Raw genomic sequence first — 19,565 nt, forward strand, 5'->3', positions numbered from 1 at the left:
TAAGTTTTGGGTCCCAGAAAAGGTGGTTCCTAGTGATAGGGGTGGGGATTGGGAGAATGTTAGAATATAGAGAAATGATATGGCAGTTAAAACTGGATGCCTATACCCCACCCGGTATGAATGATCATATTTCACTTCTTCCTGCCTTACAAATGAAGGTGTCTTAGCCTAGAAGGGCTAAAAACTAAATTATGTATACACATTCATTACTGTGCCTATTGTAAAACCATGTCAACTTTTTATGGCTCTTTCCTATATGTTGTAATGGATGTTTTTTTGTTTGTTTTACCTTTCTGAGTAGTTTTAGGGGTTGAACAAGATCTTTCATATATATTTATATCTTGATAGACACTGAAAACAAAACTACTAAAAGTATAGAAACTGTTTTTTTTTTAAACTGTCTTATACAGTGAGTACTGTTTAAATAACTTTAGTAATAATACTGTGTTTTTAAATTCTAGTTCACTGGCACCATTTGCATAATTAATTACTTGATGTTTTATCCAATGTAAGATGAGTAATGTACTATAAAAATGTGTGTAGAGAAGAGTTCTGTTTATTCTGATGAAGTCTTCTTTAAGAAGATGAAAGTGCTTAATCTGTTGGTTTAATATTAGAACTAGTTGTATTGTTTTTATTGCCTGCCTTACTCTGGTGTCTACTTGCTGGAGAAATTAAAATTCAGTTTTTATCCATGTGAATAGTTGTTTCTGCTGACACTATCGTGCAGTCAGCGGTTGAGGAGAGACCACCTTTATCGGAGCTCTGTGTGACTATTTTCTGCTTTTGGTGTTTTGGAACCAGTGCTTTCTTTACCATTTCTTTTGATTCTCTTAGTTTCTTCTTTGTTGGCATCCAGGCAGTGTACTTACTAGCCAACAACTGAATTTGCTAAAAGTGAAGTTCCTGGCTCTTACCTCCGTTTTATTTTTTTCTCATTGGGAGAGCTGAAATTTAGCTGTTGAATCAGTGGGCAGCCATCTTGGAAAGTCAGACCCAATAATTTTTTTATGCCTCAAGTGGTATCTCCATTTTCTTTAACCCAAACTATCCATTTACCCGTTTTCTTTCTAGAACCCAAGACATGATGGTGAGAGGATGCTTCATAGCTTGAATGTCCACAGGCAACCCTGGTACTACTTTTGTCAGAGCACAATCTTTCATAACTTCTGATCAGTTATTCATTTCTTGTGAAATTAAGAAGGGGGTAACCTGTGTCAAAGTAGTCTATTTCCAAATGGTTGCCTCAGGCTGTTAGTTTTTGTTATTCCCACCACAACAAAAGTACTCCAGGCAGGGTCAAGGCACATGATACCAGGACCCTGGCTTCATGTATGGCTTTTTGGAAATGATTGTTCTAGAAGTATTCTAGAAGCAACAACTTGGTCCTCTGTGCATACTTTGACAAAACAGTATAGACTAGATTCCTTTTCCTGGGCTAGGACAGGCTTTGTCTATGACCATTCTCCCAGATCCTTCCCCTTCCATCTCCCAGTTGTTCCAAGCTGTGATAATATACCAGTATAGCTAAGTCTACATCATCAATGATCGTAAGGATGAACATATTAGTTATGTAAGTAAACTTACCATAAAAGTAGATGTTTGAATAATCACTGCAGCAGTAGCCACTCACTCTTAACATCCCCTTGTGTTTTGGTGTGTTTTGTACTCCATGGTGTGGACACTTATTTTTTTTTGTTGTTCCTAGCAATGCCTTCTCAGGGCTCAGCCTCCCTCTCTCAACTGGCATAAAAGCTCTGAAGGGGTTTGGCGCTCAAACCTATCTTTTTAGTCCACTCTGTTCAAACTGATTAATAGTTTGGTTGCAAGAAAGGTGCCCTAAAACTTTGGAATCTGGCCAGTTGTTCTATCCTATGCAGGATGTAATTCATATAGTTTAGACTACTGTAGTAGTGATCATTCAAACATCTACCATTGTAGTAAGTTTAGTTACACAACTGTACCTTCCTCTTCTTTAAGCAAGAGTTGATAACATCCAATTGCAGTTCCTGCTGTTTTGAGATTTCTTGGCTCCAGTGGTGTTCACTAAATACATGCTAGTGATAGTGGCCTAGCATCATGTTCCCTGGATGTAGATGGTTTCATGTCTAGATGACTGGTACCTTTCAATCATGATTTTCAGAGTTTGTTCAAGGTAAGGAATCAAACACTTTATCTATTTAACTGAGTAGGAGTCCTACTGAATTAGACCAAGTCATAACTTTACAACCAGTCCAGTTTATACTTAAGAGTTGCTACTTGGATGCCTTGGTCACAATTCTTTCCCCCACTGTTCTCAGAGACGGACTGTGCCAGCAGACCCATCTTTCATTTGGTGGATAATATATAATTGCATAGATTCCAATGGTAAATTTACTCAACTTAGGTTCCACTAAAGAGCCCTTGTACTAACAGCTGAACACATGAAAAACCCACAGAAAATGGATGTGTTTCCTGAATCCTAGCAATATATTAGTTGGCCATCCTTTCTTTCATTGTTCATAGGTTCATACTAGGCTATCTGCCCTAGGGCATTTATAAGCCTAGCCAGAATATATTTGGCTTTCACCACCCATTTTAAATTTATATAGGTTCATAGGTTCATACTAGGCTAACTCATTAACACCTCTGAAGTGTGGAATGTCACACTTCTAACAGCCTACACACATCTTGCATTCCAGAACATTTGCTGAAAAATAAACTTAAAAGCATAAAATAAACAAATGTAAATATTTTGTGAACAATAAAAGCTATTAAAACAGTACAAATAGCAATGTTATCAGTAAGAAATGTTCTTTACAGTGATAAGTCAGTGCATTCACAATCTTTTTCATAAAAATTGTAATGTATTATAATGTACCAAACTGCAAAATATATTTTCTAAATTTTCACAAAACTTTCATATCTTAAACTCTGCAACGTAAACATATAGTTAGAACATTTTTGTTAAACATAAGCTTTCACATTACAAGAAATGCCTCTGTAAGTGCATGTTTATTGAGATATTTACAGAAACATGAAAACATGTAATTGGATATCTCAAGATGTGCAACTTGATTTTCTTCAACAACATCTAAAGTTTCAGCTAATATCATGCAACAGTTTGTAAGTTGCTTATTTTGAAATATTAAGTACATACTAAAGTTTTGCTTATTTTCATATATGCTAACAAAAAACTGGCAACATTCCTGGTATATTGTGATATAAACCAGCATTTTCAATGAATTGTCCTGTCGCCCACATTGTTGTTTCACACCATACATCTCAATAAAATGTAGGTCTGTAAGTTATGAAATATTAACGTGAATAATAAGTGGTAAACTAAGATTAGTTTCTCCACTGTAGGCCATCCTAGACTAGCAAACTTCATTTTGTTAATAGCTCCTTGTCCTTTCTGTTGCTGCCTATTAGCTAGTAAAGTCACTTAAAGAAGCTGGATCTAAAAAACAATCAATGCCATAAGGGAGTGTGGGTGTGAACTAATGGAGTTATAGGCTTGAGTGAGTTAAGCACACTGACGGTACAGGTCACTAGTACATCCCCTACCAGGATGGGATGCCAGCTTCTCACGCCACTGTGTTCAAGGTCTTTGGTCCTAGAAAGAAAATGTACTGCACTTGAATGTCCTGCAAATGGAGGTGGTACTTTTTATATGTTTTTTCCCCAAGGGTCTGATTTTAGGAGCATATGGCATTGGTATGGTATGCAAGTAAACTGGCTAGAATGCAATAACTGTTTTTGCTGCATGGGGTACATGATAATGGAGTGGTTTAAATGTAACTCCTTAACATTAAGTTTTACATAAGCAGGCCAGATCATCTGTGTGGAAGACCAGCCTTGAGAGTGTTCAATCTCGCCGTTTGTTCTTACACATGGGTTCGGAGCCGATCCTCGGCTCCGAGTCGGCCGCTTGGCAAAGCTCTGCATCGAAAAGAAGCTCGAGACCAACCTGTCTCCCACAATTCCCTCTGCCTTTACCTCAGATCTAGTTTGCCGCTGCAACGTTCGCATCATTTCGATGAGCTCAGACCAACTGGCAGATAAGATTTACTATTTTCTAGGATTTTTTTAGATAGTTCTTCTATTTTCAATCTAAAACCTTTAGTGTGTGTGTGTGTGTGTGTGTGTGTGTAGTGAGTCGAGGTTTTCTTAACCTTATACTTATATATTTATATTAGTATATATATAGTTAGTTAGTTTCCCTCTGGGCCTACCCCACCCACTACCTTCGATTTTTGCTGGATTTGACTAAATTCTGGATTTGACTAAACACTATATTCTTGTGGTACCACCATTAGTGTTCTTGGCTGTGACTGTCTGTTATCAGGACTGTATAGATTTATATAGATAACATTACTGGATTTGACTGTTTTATATACTTGATAATGTCTGAGAAAGCGAAGTTAGGCTTCAAACGGTGCCAATGTAGACAGAAAATATCTGTCACAGATAACCATAGCTCCTGCGTCTACTGTCTTGGCCCTCTCCATCTGCAAGAAGACTGTTCCATTTGTCATTCTTTCAGTGGAAGGGTCATGACAGATAGACGCAGGAAGCTCATGGACAGAGGCCTTTTGAAGCCTGCCTTTCAAGAGGCTCTTGATAAATTGGACCAGGCATCTAAATCCTCGAAGGAGTCGAAGACGTCTGAGCCCATGTCATCGGCTCCGAGCTCTTTGTTTAAAGTTCGTTCACCGGTTCCACAGACCTCGGGGCCGAGTGTCGAACTTCTGTCTGTCACCGAGCCTCGAGTCTTGGAACCGGTGACGGAGCTTCCACCTCCTGTGCTTTTGAGGTCGGCTCCATCTTCGATTCCTTCGACGCATTCTTCTAGACCCCTCTCCGACTCCGACGTAGACCATGTGGTGCAGAAGATAATGGAGAATACGGCCTTGTCCAAACTCATCTCAGTCTCTTCCCAGTTGGTGTCGAGACTCGAAGGCCTTCCCTTATCTCCATCTGTTCCTCCTCCGAGGCCTATTCAGCCTTCGGAGCCGGGAGAGGCTGATCTGATGATCGTGGAGCCCTTGGTGCCGGAGCCGTCTTTTTCTCTGTCGGCACCCTTCACCTCGACTCCGATGGATCCATTACCGGAATCGCGGAGCTGACTATCTATCCTTGGTTCCAGGACCGAGAGTCTGATGTTTCAGTTCCGACTCTCCCTCTCGGTGCCTCGGCACGGATCGATTCGGCTCCGTCCTCGGGGTCGATGCCCCCGGTCCCCGTCTTGGGGATCCCTGCGCTTTCTTCGGAACCGAGGGATTCCTCGACTCGGGACCCGGGGGCCTTCGACTTGATGAGGAAGGTGTTGTCGACTCAGACAACCACTTCAGCAGAGACAGCCTCTCCTTCCCATAAAGGCCCGCTATCCTCCTCTGCACCCACTGCTACTTCAAAGCGTCGAGCACCAGTGTCTCAGCCGCTCCCAGAGGGAGCCCCTTCTTCGGAGGCTTCCTCGGATGCCCCCCCCCCCGAGGAAGTTCCGAGGAAAAGATTGTGTAAGAGGAGACACTTGGATTCTCCACAAGAATCCTTAACATCGGACACTGACTTGGATGAGTCAGAAGGGTCCCCAAAATCACCCTCAGAGGATGTCTCCTTTTCTGACATCCTGGAGATCCTGAAACAGAGAGGTGATTGGCAGGCCCTACCCCCTTCTGAGGATGAGTCAGTCTTGCTGAAGGCATTCGGTGCTCGCCCTTCTTCCTCCTGGGTCACTCCGCCCTTCGATGAGTTGATGGATTTGATTACTCAAAGGGCATGGGAGACACCTGACACAGTGGAGCCAGTCCCTAGAAAGCCTAATAAATATATTACGGCCCCTCAAGACAAGGCATATCTCACAAAGGGAGTTCCAGTGGATGCTATGGTGGTGGCAGCTGCCACTAAAAAGGAGATGTCTGAATCTTCCTCATCTGTCCATCCGCCTAACAGAGATTCTAGGACTATGGACAGGTATGGGAAGCGCATTTTTAGTTCAGCGGCTTTTTCCATGCGATCGCTGAACTATTTGACACATTTTACTCGTTTACAGAGGGATCTAATCAAAGAGTTGGGAGATACCCTCCAGGGTACTACAGATGCTGCTGTCGCAGAAAAAGTTATAGCACAACTCAATACCCTCACGTCAATTGTAAACTCATCCATGAGGCTCATTTCGTATGCAGCCGAAGGATCGAGTAGGGCTGCGGCTTCAGCGATTGCTCTTCGTAGACAATCCTGGATGCGCTTATGTTCCTTTGCGGAAGCCTTCAAGTCTTCCTTTACTAACGCCCCTTTTGACGGTGCCACTCTCTTTGGCCCCAAAGTAAAGGAGACCCTTACCCGGTGTGAGCAAGAGGGAAAGACTCTGTCTGCTGTCGGAGTCCGTTTTTCCACCCCATCCAGACCGTACCCCAAAAGGCAACGAGGTGGAAAAATGTGGTTTCGAAAACCCCAAGGCTCTTTCCCAGGCACACAGGGTGATGCCCCCTCCAGAGGCAGAGGGGGGGGGCAGAAGTGGAAGACGTCGCCCTGGCGGCAGAGGGGGTCCACAAAACCAAGGTGACAGGGATACACTCTCTGGGAAGCCTTTCCAGCACTCCTGAGAGGAGGCCCGACTGTCCTGCTCTGGAGGCAGTCGGGGGTTGCTTAGCTTTATACCCTCAGGCCTGGCAAAGTCTTACCTCAGACAAATGGGTAAAAAGCATTATTACCAGAGGTTACAGAATTCCATTTCTACTTCCCCCATTACCGCAAAAAAGACTCCCAGATGTACCGCCCCATCTGCGAGATCCTGCAGCTATAGAAATTTCAAAGCTGCTAGAAAAAAGAGTCATCCAACCAGTCCCGGCAAACCAAAGAGGATTCAGAACTTACTTGAGGTTCTTTTTAGTTCCAAAAAAGACAGGTGACTGGAGGCCAATTCAGGACCTAAGCAAGCTCAATACTTTCGTCAGGAAGGAAAAGTTCCGGATGGTCACACTTCAATCGATCCTTCCATTCTTACAGAAGGACGACTGGATGTGCTCAATAGATCTCAAGGATGCGTACTACCACATCAAAATGGCCAGAGCGTCCAGGGATCACTTGTGCTTCTGGCTGGGAGCCAGTCACTTTCAATTTTGGGCCCTGCCCTTTGGTCTAACCTCAGCCCTCAGGGTTTTCACCAAATGCATGGCAGTGGTAGCGTCTCACTTGAGACGCCTAGGATTCCAGGTGTTTCCATATCTGGACGACTGGCTCCTTACTGCCACCACCGAGCGTCGACTGATTCAGGCCAGGGATTATACACTAGAGCTTTGTGTTCATCTCGGAATTTCCGTAAATTTCGAAAAATCTGCATTACAGCCATCACAGCATATCTCATTCATAGGAGCAGATTTGGATACTCGTTGCTTGATTCTAAGGCCTTCCCTCAGAAAGAATAGCCTCTATACAAAATCACATATCTCTTCTTCTGTTGTCCAGGAAATCCCCGGCAAAACTGGTTCTGAAAGTTTTGGGTCTCATGGCGGCTTCCCTCATTGCGATACCCTTGGGAAGACTGCACATGAGTTCTTCAATGGCTGCTATTCGCACAATGGTCGTTCCAACAGTTACCGCTGACACACGAAATTCATCACATCACATGACATCACAAACAACTGCAAATCGCACCTGTCTTGGTGGCTTCAGAGTTGCAATCTCTCCGGCGGCCGACCGTTTGTGCTGCCCACTCCTACAGCTACAGTGACCACGGACGCTTCCCTGATAGGGTGGGGAGGCATCTTTCAGGGACAGACAGTCCAAGGAGAATGGACCAATCTAGAGTACAATCTGCACATCAATGTTTTGGAGATGAGGGCAGTGTTTCTGGCGTTGCAACACTTTTCTCCCCTTCTACCTCTAGGGACCATTGCAGTTCAATTGGACAACATGTCCGTAGTCTGGTACATAAACAAGCAAGGAGGAACCAAATCTTACCAGCTATGCAGAGAGGCCATGAGAATTTGGCAATGGGCAGAGTCCACGGGTCGCTTTCTGATAGCAACGCACATCCCGGGGTTATCCAACATCATAGCGGACAGGTTGAGCAGAGCCATCCTGTTACCTCACGAGTGGTCCCTCAAACAAACAATTGCGGACAGGATATTCCGCAAGTGGGGCCAGCCTTGCTGCAATCTGTTTGTGTCTCCGATGAACGCCAAATGCAGAAGCTACTTTGCCCTATTACCCCCTCCAGGGGAAGTCCCCAGGGGCGCTCTGATTCACGATTGGCCCCCGGGTCTCCTGTACGCCTTCCCCCCTATACCTATGATTCCAAGATTTCTGCAGAAAGCCAACTACCTGGAGAGGACTGTAATCCTCATTGCCCCATTTTGGCCTCGTCAAATTTGGTTTCCCTTTCTTCAAGCTCACCAAATACGGGAACCCTGGATCCTGGACCCGGAGCCGGATCTACTGACCCACTCGTCAGGGGCTCCCCACCTGTCACTCCTGTCCCTCAGACTAGCAGCCAGCAGCTTGGCTGCTCCACTTCCCTTCTTAGCCAGGTCTGATCTTCTTTCTCTTGCGGTTCAAAATATTCTAGTGGCTTCTCATAAAGCTTCCACTACAAAGATTTACACTAGTAAGTGGAAGTGTTTTGTATACTGGGCAACTACGCAACATTTGGATCCCTTAATAGCCCCACTGAACAAAGTCTTGGAGTTTCTATCCGTACTATTTCACCAAGGAGCTTCTCCTGCCACCTTGAGGGTTCACTTGGCTGCTATTTCAAACTTTCATGTGGGAGAAAATGGAGCGTCTATTATGGCTCATAGGCTTTGTAAGGCCTTTCTGAAAGGGTCTTTTCACATTAGACCACCAGTCAGGTTCCCTACAGCACCATGGAATCTGAACCTCCTGTTATCACAACTAATGCTACCACCCTTTGAACCAGCCTCTTCCTGTTCTTTAAAGTTCTTGTCATGGAAAACCCTCTTTCTGGTAGCTATCACTTCAGCCAGATGAATATCAGAACTTCAAGCTCTTTCCATCAAACACCCATATTTGATCTTTCATCCTGACAGGGTATCTCTTCGCACCAACCCATCCTTTCTTCCCAAGGTTTGTTCAATCAATAACATTAATCAGTCCATTGAGCTCCCCACATTTTTCAAGAACCATTCCAATAAGCTGGAATATATGTTACACAAGTTGGATGTTCATAGACAGCTCAGATTCTACTTGGATAGAACAAAGGATCACAGAAAGGCAGATCAACTCTTTATAGCCTTTGCGGACAGCAGAAAGGGCTTGGCAGTGACGAAGCGTACCCTTTCCAAATGGCTATCTGATTGTATTACTTTTGTTTATACTGCTACTGAGCAGAGTTTACCCGTCAAACCGAAAGGACATTCTACTAGCTCAATATCTACATCCCTGGCTCATGCGGACCGCCTACCTTTGGACACTATTTGTGTGGCCACCACTTGGGCTAAACTACATAAGTTTATCACTCATTACAAAGTGGATAGGGTTTCCAGGGACAGGGCAACCTTTGGTTCCACTGTGCTCAGGAACATTCTTCCGTGAGTCTCTCAGGGTCACGGAGCTAGGGACACTACCCATGTGTAAGAACAAACGGCGAGATTGAACACTCTCACATATAGAAGTTATGTCCTTACCATAACGTTCCATATGGAGTGTTCATCTCGCCTTTGTTCTTACATTCCCACCCTCCCACCCTCAGGTCAGGAAGAACGTCCAGTTTAGATGTCTGGTTTGGTTCTCCCGCTTCTGTTCCTCTCAGCTGTTACTGCTGTTTTCAGCTACGCCTTAGCATGTATGTTGTGTGTTTCATTCCCATTGGGATCTGGTATTATTTGCAAACTAGATCTGAGGTAAAGGCAGAGGGAATTGTGGGAGACAGGTTGGTCTCGAGCTTCTTTTCGATGCAAGGCTTTGCCAAGCGGCTGACTCGGCTCCGAACCCATGTGTAAGAACAAAGGCGAGATGAACACTCCACATGGAACGTTATGGTAAGGACATAACTTCTATTTTTTTGTCTGCTCACCTCCCACAAATCATCTTTGTCATCAGTGTGAGCTGTAGATTATGGAACTGGGAACAACTACTTTAGGACCTCCTTTTGTCTTCAACCAGTGGAAAGTTTAGGGATTTCTTTTCCCTTCTTTCTTACAAGAATAAGTGTTTTCAGGACACCTTATCAAGCAAGTGACCCAGCAGCCTTCTTTATGCTTTTCCTCTGGTGCCTTTAATAATTGTACTCTGTAAGGAGGAAATACCAATTTATATGGGGGGCTAGCCACACAAAGCACTAACAACCTTCATCTTAGACCATATTACATGCATCTTTGTAAGGTTAATTTACTCCAGAATATTAATATGTTTCTGACAGCTTTGTGCAAGGTCCTTGGAGAAGGAGACAGATATTCATTGCTTTCTTTGACATCTGCAAGGATTTGTAAAAACTTCCTTAAAAGTTTATTTTTATTGCATTTGTACTACGGGTTAGAGATTACTTTCCCTACAGGGACTGATATCAGAGTATAGTTAATGAGAAAGAGATGGGAGAGTCCCAAGTGATAAGACCTGCACTGGTAGAATTTATAGGTTTATAGGTAGGTACTAGGCTATCGGCCCAAGGGCCTACGTAAGCCTAGCCAGCAAGGTTCCATAGCTTACGCCACCCAAGAAAGTTATTTTCCTGTGCCACTGTCCAGCAGAGACACAGAAGTAATCCCCGGAGTGTATTTCCTATTTCCCATCCACTCATCAAGATTTTTCTTGAAGAGTGCTATTGAAGAACTTTGCTTGACATAGATGGGTAGCTTGTTCCAGAGTATAGGAAGTCTTTGGGACAGGAATCTATTCCTCCAGCGTGTCCTGTTTATTGTGGTGACAAGGTTTAGGTCCCTAGAGTGTGTAGCTCGGAGGGATTTGGATTTCTTTAGGTGTAGCATGTCTAACAGCTCTGGGTATGACATAGTTTTATATGTCAGGCAGAGATCACCTCGGAGTAGGTGATATACTACGGAGTAAAGCTGGAGTTTTTTGAGGCGGTCAGTGTAGGGCATTTGTTTGAGGCCAGTAATCCTCTTTGTGAGGTACTTCTGTGGCCTTTCCAGCTGCTGCAGATGTCTTGTAAGGTACATTCAAAAAGGGGCATTGTACTCTATAATGGGTCTAATGAGTGACTAGTAGAGGGGAACAATGACCTTTTTTACTGGATGAGAACTCTTTTATGATGAGGTGTGCCACGTAGAAGGACTTCCTGACTACTGTGACGATGTGACTATCAAAGGAGAGACTACTGTCCACCTGGGTACCAAGGTCTCTTATCACGCATTTGGTGTTAAGTAGATTGCTGCCTATGTGGTAGTTCATGGATACAGAGTTTTTACCAAAGGGGATGACACTGCACTTTTGGCATTGAGCTTCTAGTTGAATTTAGAACTGAAGCTGCTGAAAAAAATAAGGTAATTAATGGGGCATACAAAAAATATTACATGATAGCTGTAATCAATCTGAGGAGGTTAGATATCTTGAGAAGAGAGAATAGAAAAGAAATTTACAAGGGAACAATGGGAGAATGTGTTTGTCTTGCAAATACGCAACAAGTCCAGAATGTTTAGGATTTTTGCATGGAAGTGTTTACATAGGTATTCTTATACCTCAAATTATTCTCAGGTAAATGACAACTATTGGAAGTGTGATGAGGAAGAAAAAGGTAACTGGAAACATGTTTTTTGGAGTGGAATGAATTGGCAGATTTCAAAAAATCCCTGCAGAATTTTTTCAGGAATATTGGGGGAGCGGTGATTCTTTTGAGCTAGGACACAGGATTTGAATTGCCTAAAAATAACTTGGGCCTTATTAAGTTAATTTTTATTGGCTGCCTAAAAATAAATTAGTAGAATGTTGTAAAAGAGGTTAAAGCACTGTAAGTGAAATCTTTAGAAAAGGGAATGAGTAAAGTGCATCGATATAAATGGAAATTGTGAGAACAATACATGCAGAGTAATGATCAAGAGGAGAAGTGAGGTCTAAGGAAAGGTAGGAAGTGAGACATTTATGTAATGCTGCACTGAATGACAATTTTTGTAAAGTAAGAAAACATATATGCAATGTAGGTAAATTAAAAAAAAAGTTAATATGGTTTGTTTTCTTTTCTATTAATGTATGTGAGCCTATGAAGTAAGTGATAATTTAATGAAGGTGTTAAAAAAATTTAGTTTTTATTACAAATCTTGTGTAGAGACTCTACCCTTCCCTGGGGACTCATTTTTATTTGTGTGTTGATTTTTTTTTTTAAAGTAGACTGATTTTATTTTTTAGGCCTTTGTATTTGGTAGCTTTGACTTTGGCTAGAAGGTATCGGAGTAACATTCTACCAGCTTTTTTGGACATTTATAGGGAAGAACCATTCTAAGCCATCTTTATCTGTAAGGTTGCTTCATTCTGTAACCTGGATCAGTATATCCTTTTACCTATGCCCTGTCTAGATTATTTAAATGTAGTGGACCACCTCATGCATTCCTGGATGCTCATAGGTATTTTTAGCAAAACGTAGCCTTTTGTAAGACCATTGTTTCTCTATTTTTACCAAAGAAAAAGAAGGTAAGAGTGTCACCTTGCCAGTAAGTCGCTAAATAGCTAGAGAGTTACATTATTTGTCATACTAACTATGGAAAGGAGCTACTGATATTCTGGAAGGTCATTCAGTGGGAGTTCTATCAGTATCCAGTGCCATGTTTTGCAGTCTCCCCTTTGAAGTGCCTGGTGCATCTGCAGCTTGGTCTACCTCTTGCACCTTCTCCAGGCATTATAAATTAGGCTCAGTAGCATTGTTGTATCCACCCCATTGGATTTCTCTGGTCTCTGCATATTGGTTTTGCGAATCCTTCTGAAGGTATTTTCACACTTCAGTGCTGCTTTATGAAAGAACTTGAGGACAGAGTTGGGATTCTACTTAGAGTAGGGACTGCATCAGCTCCGGTGATGTGGGGCAGAGGAAGAAGTTTCTAAGGTGTCCCCAGTATCAATAGTCGCATGTCTGAGTAGTTCTACAGTTAGAGCTTGTGCCCCAAAGATGCTTCATTATGGAGAGTACTTCACACAGTGTTTCCGAAGCTAAAACAAAGACTGTGCCAAGACAGTGAAAACTACAGGTTAGCATTTGCTGTACTGTGAAGAAAATATGAAACAAATTAAAAATGTCAGTGTGTGATAATTGTATAACTTATTGATCCTCATTTAATGACATAAGCATTCACAGTACATTTCATTTTTGTGTCTGTATCCCTGCCCTGAAGTTGTAGATCATTCAGTGCTGGTTCCAGAGTTCATTTATAAACATTATGGTTCCCCAATGGACTGCTCCATGTAGTATAGTGTCACTGTAGTAACTGTTTAGTCCCTGTGGGGTTACTGTCCCTTAGGGAAACATGCTCCTCTTCTGTGAGGGAGGATAGTTGTCCTTTGGGTTTTCAACTGTTTACCTTTTGTTCAGTTCTTGGCAGCCTGAGCGTCTTTCTGAGACTTATTTATTAAGATTGAAGGAGAAATTGTTCTGTGTGATTGCCGCATGTTCATTTTTACAGATTAAATGTGAATACCCCTTCACCACAGGACCTTGTAAAACTTATTTTATAGTAGTTGTGGAACTCTGTACAAAGGATTAGTGTATGGGTATAAAACTAGTCTTATTTTATTCCATATTTCTGCTGTTATGCCATTTTATTTTTTTTATGTATTCCGATTTATACCATTTTGTTTTACCTATTGCTGTATTCCTATTGTTACGACACTCGTTTTATCACATTTTCCTATTATTATGCCACTTGTTTTGCAGGCCCACTGGATGATGATGGACAGCCTCATGGGTTCTGTACAATCACATATTCTTCAAGTGACAGGTTTGAAGGTAATTTTGTTCATGGAGAAAAGAATGGCAGAGGAAAATTTTTCTTTTTTGATGGAAGGTAAGTTGCTTTCTGGGTTTCAGACTTAACCTATTGAGATATGGATATGCCATGTTTTTATTGCAGAAATTGCAAGATAACTATTCTTGAAGCTCTTTATATCGGTGTCATGTACTGCTTCTTTGAATTTTTTTTTTTATTGCTTAGTAGTTTATCTTGTTACTAGTACTGCATATTGGGCCAGGGCTAGTTTTATTCTTCAGACTGTCTGCAGTGAACCAACATTAAAATACATTTTTTTTTCTTCTAAGTAAAATAAATGACTAAATAAGTTCTGCCCAGTACTCCCCTCATTATGAGTAGAAACTTAATTCACAGCTACTCTATTATTGTTTATACCTTGCATTATACAGTAAGAGCAACTGTTCATTAAATCACTGTTGCAGTAGCCATAACTAAATGGGATTTATCCTTCCAAGGATATCAAACTGTCCAGCCAGTCTACAATAATTTTGTAACCTTCCGTGTACACTTTACATTCACTCTAAGCATGAGATTATGATCTAGTGCAAAAGGAATGTATGGGTTGGCCAAAAATCAGAACTTTTTTAACATGTGTTCACTTATGCAGACTTCTTGTTAGCTTATTGACATGAGTGCCCATGGTCAGCGTCAACTACAGTTTTGGGCAGATCTTATCCCCAATTAGAGCTTTCCTTTTTCTGTGGAATAGTGTTAGTAAAAACTGCTTATGTCTGTCAGGAAAGACAAATGTTCTTGCAGTGAACACATTCCTTATAAGGACACCCATACTACTTTAGGGTAACAACACAAAGCAACCTCCTGTCAGATTTGGTTTTCTTTTACTCCTAAAACCATAAGGCTAAATTCTCTTTAAGATTGTTCTCAAGAATAAGTGCTTCAGGGATGTGGCGTGCATGACCATGGGAAGAGACTCCCCTTCAACATTTCTCCTCACCTTAGAAGAAAAAAAGTTGTGGAAGAGGTTTCTGAAGAAACTTGTACTTCCCTCTCTTCCTGCAGAGTGGGTTCATTACCTCTACTGAGGCACTTTCTCAGTCCTTGGACCATAAGTCTCTCTCTCCTGGTCCCACTGGTGTGACCTATCTGGAGGCCACAAAGGCCTGGGTCTGAGTATGTCCTTTAAGACTGTATGTCGGGCTGATGCCCAAAAGGGAGAAACAAGAAACCCTCTCTCTGAAGATGAGGGAGATATTCACCAGGTTTTGATGAGAGGGGACGTTACTAGGTGCCTTATGGAGATCCAGCCATTGGATTCTACCCCTAAATCTTTAAGGCTGGAGAGGCCAAAAAAAAAAAAAAAGAAAACTATGCATTTGTCTCCACCTTCCATCCCCTCCATGATGGTTTCCCATGGAGATTGGCATAATTTTTTGCACAGGGCCTGTTTATCACAATTCAGTCCCTCCAACCTTCTCTTCCAGTTTCTACCCCAAACTAAGAGAGATCCCCCACTTCAGAAGAAGAAGATATTTCTGAATTTGATATTGAGGGACCTGGATTATACCTCGGTTATCCTTCCCTACTCCTAGTGAGTATGCATCTGAATATTCATTCCTCAGACTCCCTCAGCAAAGAAATTTATTTGGAGATAAAATTTCAAGAATGAAAAGTTTTATTTATTTTTTTTTTAATGGGAAGATAAGTCTGAATCTCTATCAAGGAGAGGAATCACATGGACCCTCCTTTCCATAGAAATCTCAAGGATTACCTAATCCTCTTTTATCTCCCCGCCCCTTACCTTCCCCTCCTCACTCTGGCCATTCTTTTCAAATTGCAGGCAATCTGTCCTGCTGCCTTCATCTCTGGAAACTGATTACTTCAGATATTCTGAAATAATCCAGAATAATTAACAGACTACAGTGGGCATCCCCTCCATCTCTGCCTGGGATTCTTGGAACCCTATCCATCCGTTTCCACAAATTTTGTCAGATCTGTTATCTCAGGGAGTAATAGAACCAGATGTTCTACATATTGATCACTGCTATGGTAGCCTTAGCTGTATGGGTTATATCCTGCCAAGGATATAATAGCGAACCTTCCACATGCCCAAACTATCAAGCAGCTCAAGGTGAGCTGACTAAAAGACAAGTTTGGAACCAAAGACCTTCAGAGCTTTACTACCACTGAAGAGTACACTGCTTTAAGGCTTTTGAGGATCAAAGTCTGCTTGTGCTTTCTTTTGCTGGTCAGATAAGTTTTCTTTTCGGGAAAAAACCTCCAGTGTGGTGATGTCCTATCTCGCCTTCATTCTTAACTGGTTGGCTTCAGAACCGATCCTCTGTTCCGACTCTGCCGTATACAAAAGTTTGAGGTCTTCCATTAGCTCATGTGTGATGACCCTACCCCATCATGCTCTTGTAAGTTTCCTCAGATCTCATTTGCTGCTAAACAAGATCGGGTGCTTCCATTCTGGCTCTGGCTAAGTGGAAAATTTCTTTCATTACTTTTTGGATAATTGTGCTTTAAAGATATCTACAGTGCTTTTTTCCAGTGTTGGTAAGTTAGTTGGAGCTTAGTTAGTGTATTCGTTCTACTGGTTGTTTGCTGTTGGCCATAGTTTTCTTTCTGTAGGCCTTCATTTCCTCTTCCCTATCCCGGCTAAACTTAGCTACTTTATTCAAGCTCATTTAAGTTAGAGAGCTTTGTAGATTAAAGTATTTGTACATTCTTCTTGCTTGGTAAGCGTGTTTAAGTTACCGTTGGTCTATTGGCCCATTTAACTTAGAGGGCCTTCTTCTTCCCGTAATTTCCCTTTATATTAGGCAGGTTCGTTTAATTTAGAGAACTGCCCTTTTTCTATAGTTTAATTGTAGTGCTTGGATTTTTGTTGTGGTTTTCAAAAAAAAAAAAAAAGAGAGAATCAAAAACTTATTACTGCTTATATTTTTTTCTGTTAGTGATTAGGCTCTTAGCAGTTATTTGTTGTTGCTGTTTATATTGCAGGCATAATGTCTAAGGATCCTAAAGACAAAACCCTCTGGGTTTAAGAAGTGTGTGAAGTGTAACCAAAAAATGTCCTTGACTGATGGTCACACTGTGTGTACTGCCTTGGCACAGTTCATTTACAAGAGTCATGTGCCATCTGCCATTCTTCAGTCACAGAGGGTTACTTGAGAGAAAGAATAAGCTGATATTTAAAGGTTTACTAAAGATCCTTTTTACAGAGGCAAATGAAGAAGGTCCGAGTACATCAAAATCGACAAAATCCCCATTTTCCAGATCTGAGAAGTCAGGAAAAAGATAATTTTCTGTTAATGCTCATTCGGAGCTGACAAAAAATTGGTAAAAGAGTCATCCTCTGACCCGAAGACTGCTGGGTGCAAAAAATGTCTTCTGTACCTCCTCTTGTAGTTTTGGCTGGTCCCCAGAATTGGAGCCACTTTCTCCAACTTTGAGATCACCCCTGCTTCAACCTGTTAGATCTCCTACTCCCTCCTCTCGATCCTCCAGGAACTTGTCTGATGATGATGTGGATCACCTGGTGTGGAGACTTTTAAGGCCACCGGTGCTGGCCAAACATTTATCGGCTCCAACTCAGGGGGATTCAGAGCCAAGTAAGACCACCCCTTCCCCATCAATACCTCCTCCGGTCCGATCTGGGATCTCAGAGCCGGAGTGTCTGGAACCGATTGTAGTGGAGCCCTTGGACCCGAGACCTGCACCAGGATCTTCAGGCCTGACTACTGCTCAGACATTCTCTGTTCCATCTGAACTTGAGGAGTCTAGGAGCTGACACTCTCCAGTTAAATCCGGGGAGGATAGTCTGATTGGACAGTTGTCTGATCTGAACCTGCCTCTTGGGGCATCGGCATGGGTGAGCTTGGCTCCTACATTTTTATTTTATTTTTTTTATTTATTTAACATTTGTTGACCGGGAATGTCCGACTAGGTTCCACAGATCCTATTTTCAGCGGAGGCCCAGGGAGTACATCAGCTTCAGAGCCAACCCCCTTTGTTCCAGGGATGCCTTCTGGTTCTTCACAGCCAGGAGCTTCCTCAGATCAGGGGCGGGGGGGGGGGCCTTCAAGGTGATGAGAGTGTTGTCTCCCTGGGCAGCTCCACTAACAGATGCAGACATTCTTCCCCAAAGGCACCAGTGTCTGTCTCAGCACCATTGCATCCACACAGACGTGGAGACCCAAAGCCTCAGGATGCCCCATTGCGTGAACCCCTCTCTTCTGAATACCCTTCTGAAGAGGTTCCTCAGAAGATATTTGCAAGAGGAAGCATTTAGACTCCCCAGAGGAGTCCATCACCTCCAGATACAGACCTCGATGTGTCAGAAGGGTCCCCACTGTTGCCTCTGAGGAGGTCTCCTTCACAGACATCCTGGAGATTCTTAAGCAGAGAGGCGGCTGGAAGTCCATCAACCCTTCTGAGGAGGAGTCTGTATACCTGAAGGCTTTCGGGCCTCACTCTTCTGCCACTTGGGTGTCTCTGCCTTTCGACAAAATCATGGACCTAGTTTGTCAAAAGGCGTGGGAGTCTCCAAAGTCAGTGGAGCCTGTTCCCCAGAGGCCAAATAAATTTATAACTTCCCCTATGGATAAGACTTTTCTCACCAAAGGTGTCCCAGTAGATGCTGTGGTGGTGGTGGTGGCCACTAAGAAGGAACTTTCTGAGATGTCCTCGTCTATCCATCCCCCGAACAGAGAGTCTTATACGATGGACAGGTATGGAAATTGCATATTTTCTTCCACAACTTTTGCACTCAGATCACTGAATTATCTCACTCACTTTACTAGGCTTCAGAGAGATCTCCTGAAAGAGCTAGGAGATACCCTCCAAGTTTCAGCAGCTTAATGGGTATCCGAGACTGTTTCCTCTCAGCTCTCCATCTTAAACTCAGTGATCAACTCCTCCATGAGGCTCATTTCTCAAGCAGCTGATGGAGTGAGCAGGGCAGCGGGTTCAGGAATTTTCCTAAGGAGACGTTCCTGGATGCACTTGTGTGACTTTGCAGAGCCCTTTAAATCTTCTTTTGTGAACACCCCTTTGATGGCTCATCCCTGTTCGGGCCAAAAGTTAAAGACACACTAACCAGTTGTGAACAAGAAGGGAAAACTCTCTCTGCTGTAGGAGTCCATTTTTCCCTTCCTAGGGGTCAAAAGGGAGGAAAAATGTGGTTCCAAAAAATCCCAGAGAGCTGTCCAGGACAAATGTGATGATTCTTCCCCCAGGGGCAGAGGGGGATGCAGTAATGGAAGATGCCAGCCATGTGGCAGACGGGGTCTGTAAAATCAGGGCAACAGGGACTCTTTCCTTTGTAAGCCCTTCCAGCGCTCCTGAAAGGAGGCCCACCTGTCAGTCTCTGGAGGCAGTCGGGGGTCGCCTATCTTTGTACCCAGAAAATAAAAGACAAGTGGGTACAAAGCATTATATCCAGAGGTTACTTTACACCCTTTTCTCTTCCCATCCCAAACCTGAAAAATATCCCGGATGTTCCATCCAAAGGGAACAGGCAACTCTAGAAATCCAAAAGTTGCTAGAAAAAGTGTCATCCAGACAGTCTCGGCAGACCAAACAGGAACCAGAACTTACTCAAGGTTCTTTTTAGTTCCAAAGAAGACCGGGGACTGGAGACCAATCCTGGATCTCAGCACATTAAACAAATCGGTAAGAAAGTAAAAG

The 19,565-nt window shown here is 42.8% G+C and overlaps 2 protein-coding genes across 2 annotated transcripts in view; both read left to right on the forward strand.

The window, feature by feature from the left end:
* Positions 1-19,565, forward strand: part of SETD7 (SET domain containing 7, histone lysine methyltransferase) — a 1,173,783-nt gene that overhangs the window by 545,617 nt on the left and 608,601 nt on the right. The window contains exon 2 of the mRNA XM_044061630.1: positions 13,820-13,949. Coding sequence (XP_043917565.1) covers positions 13,820-13,949 — 130 coding nt within the window. The remainder of the gene's footprint in view (positions 1-13,819; positions 13,950-19,565) is intronic.
* LOC122793510 overlaps positions 1-19,565 on the forward strand; it is a 1,396,143-nt gene that overhangs the window by 452,966 nt on the left and 923,612 nt on the right. The window lies entirely within an intron of this gene.

Source organism: Protopterus annectens, chromosome 2.part0, assembly GCF_019279795.1.
Source record: "Protopterus annectens isolate FY-2018-M chromosome 2.part0, PAN1.0, whole genome shotgun sequence".
NCBI lineage: Eukaryota > Metazoa > Chordata > Ceratodontiformes > Protopteridae > Protopterus > Protopterus annectens.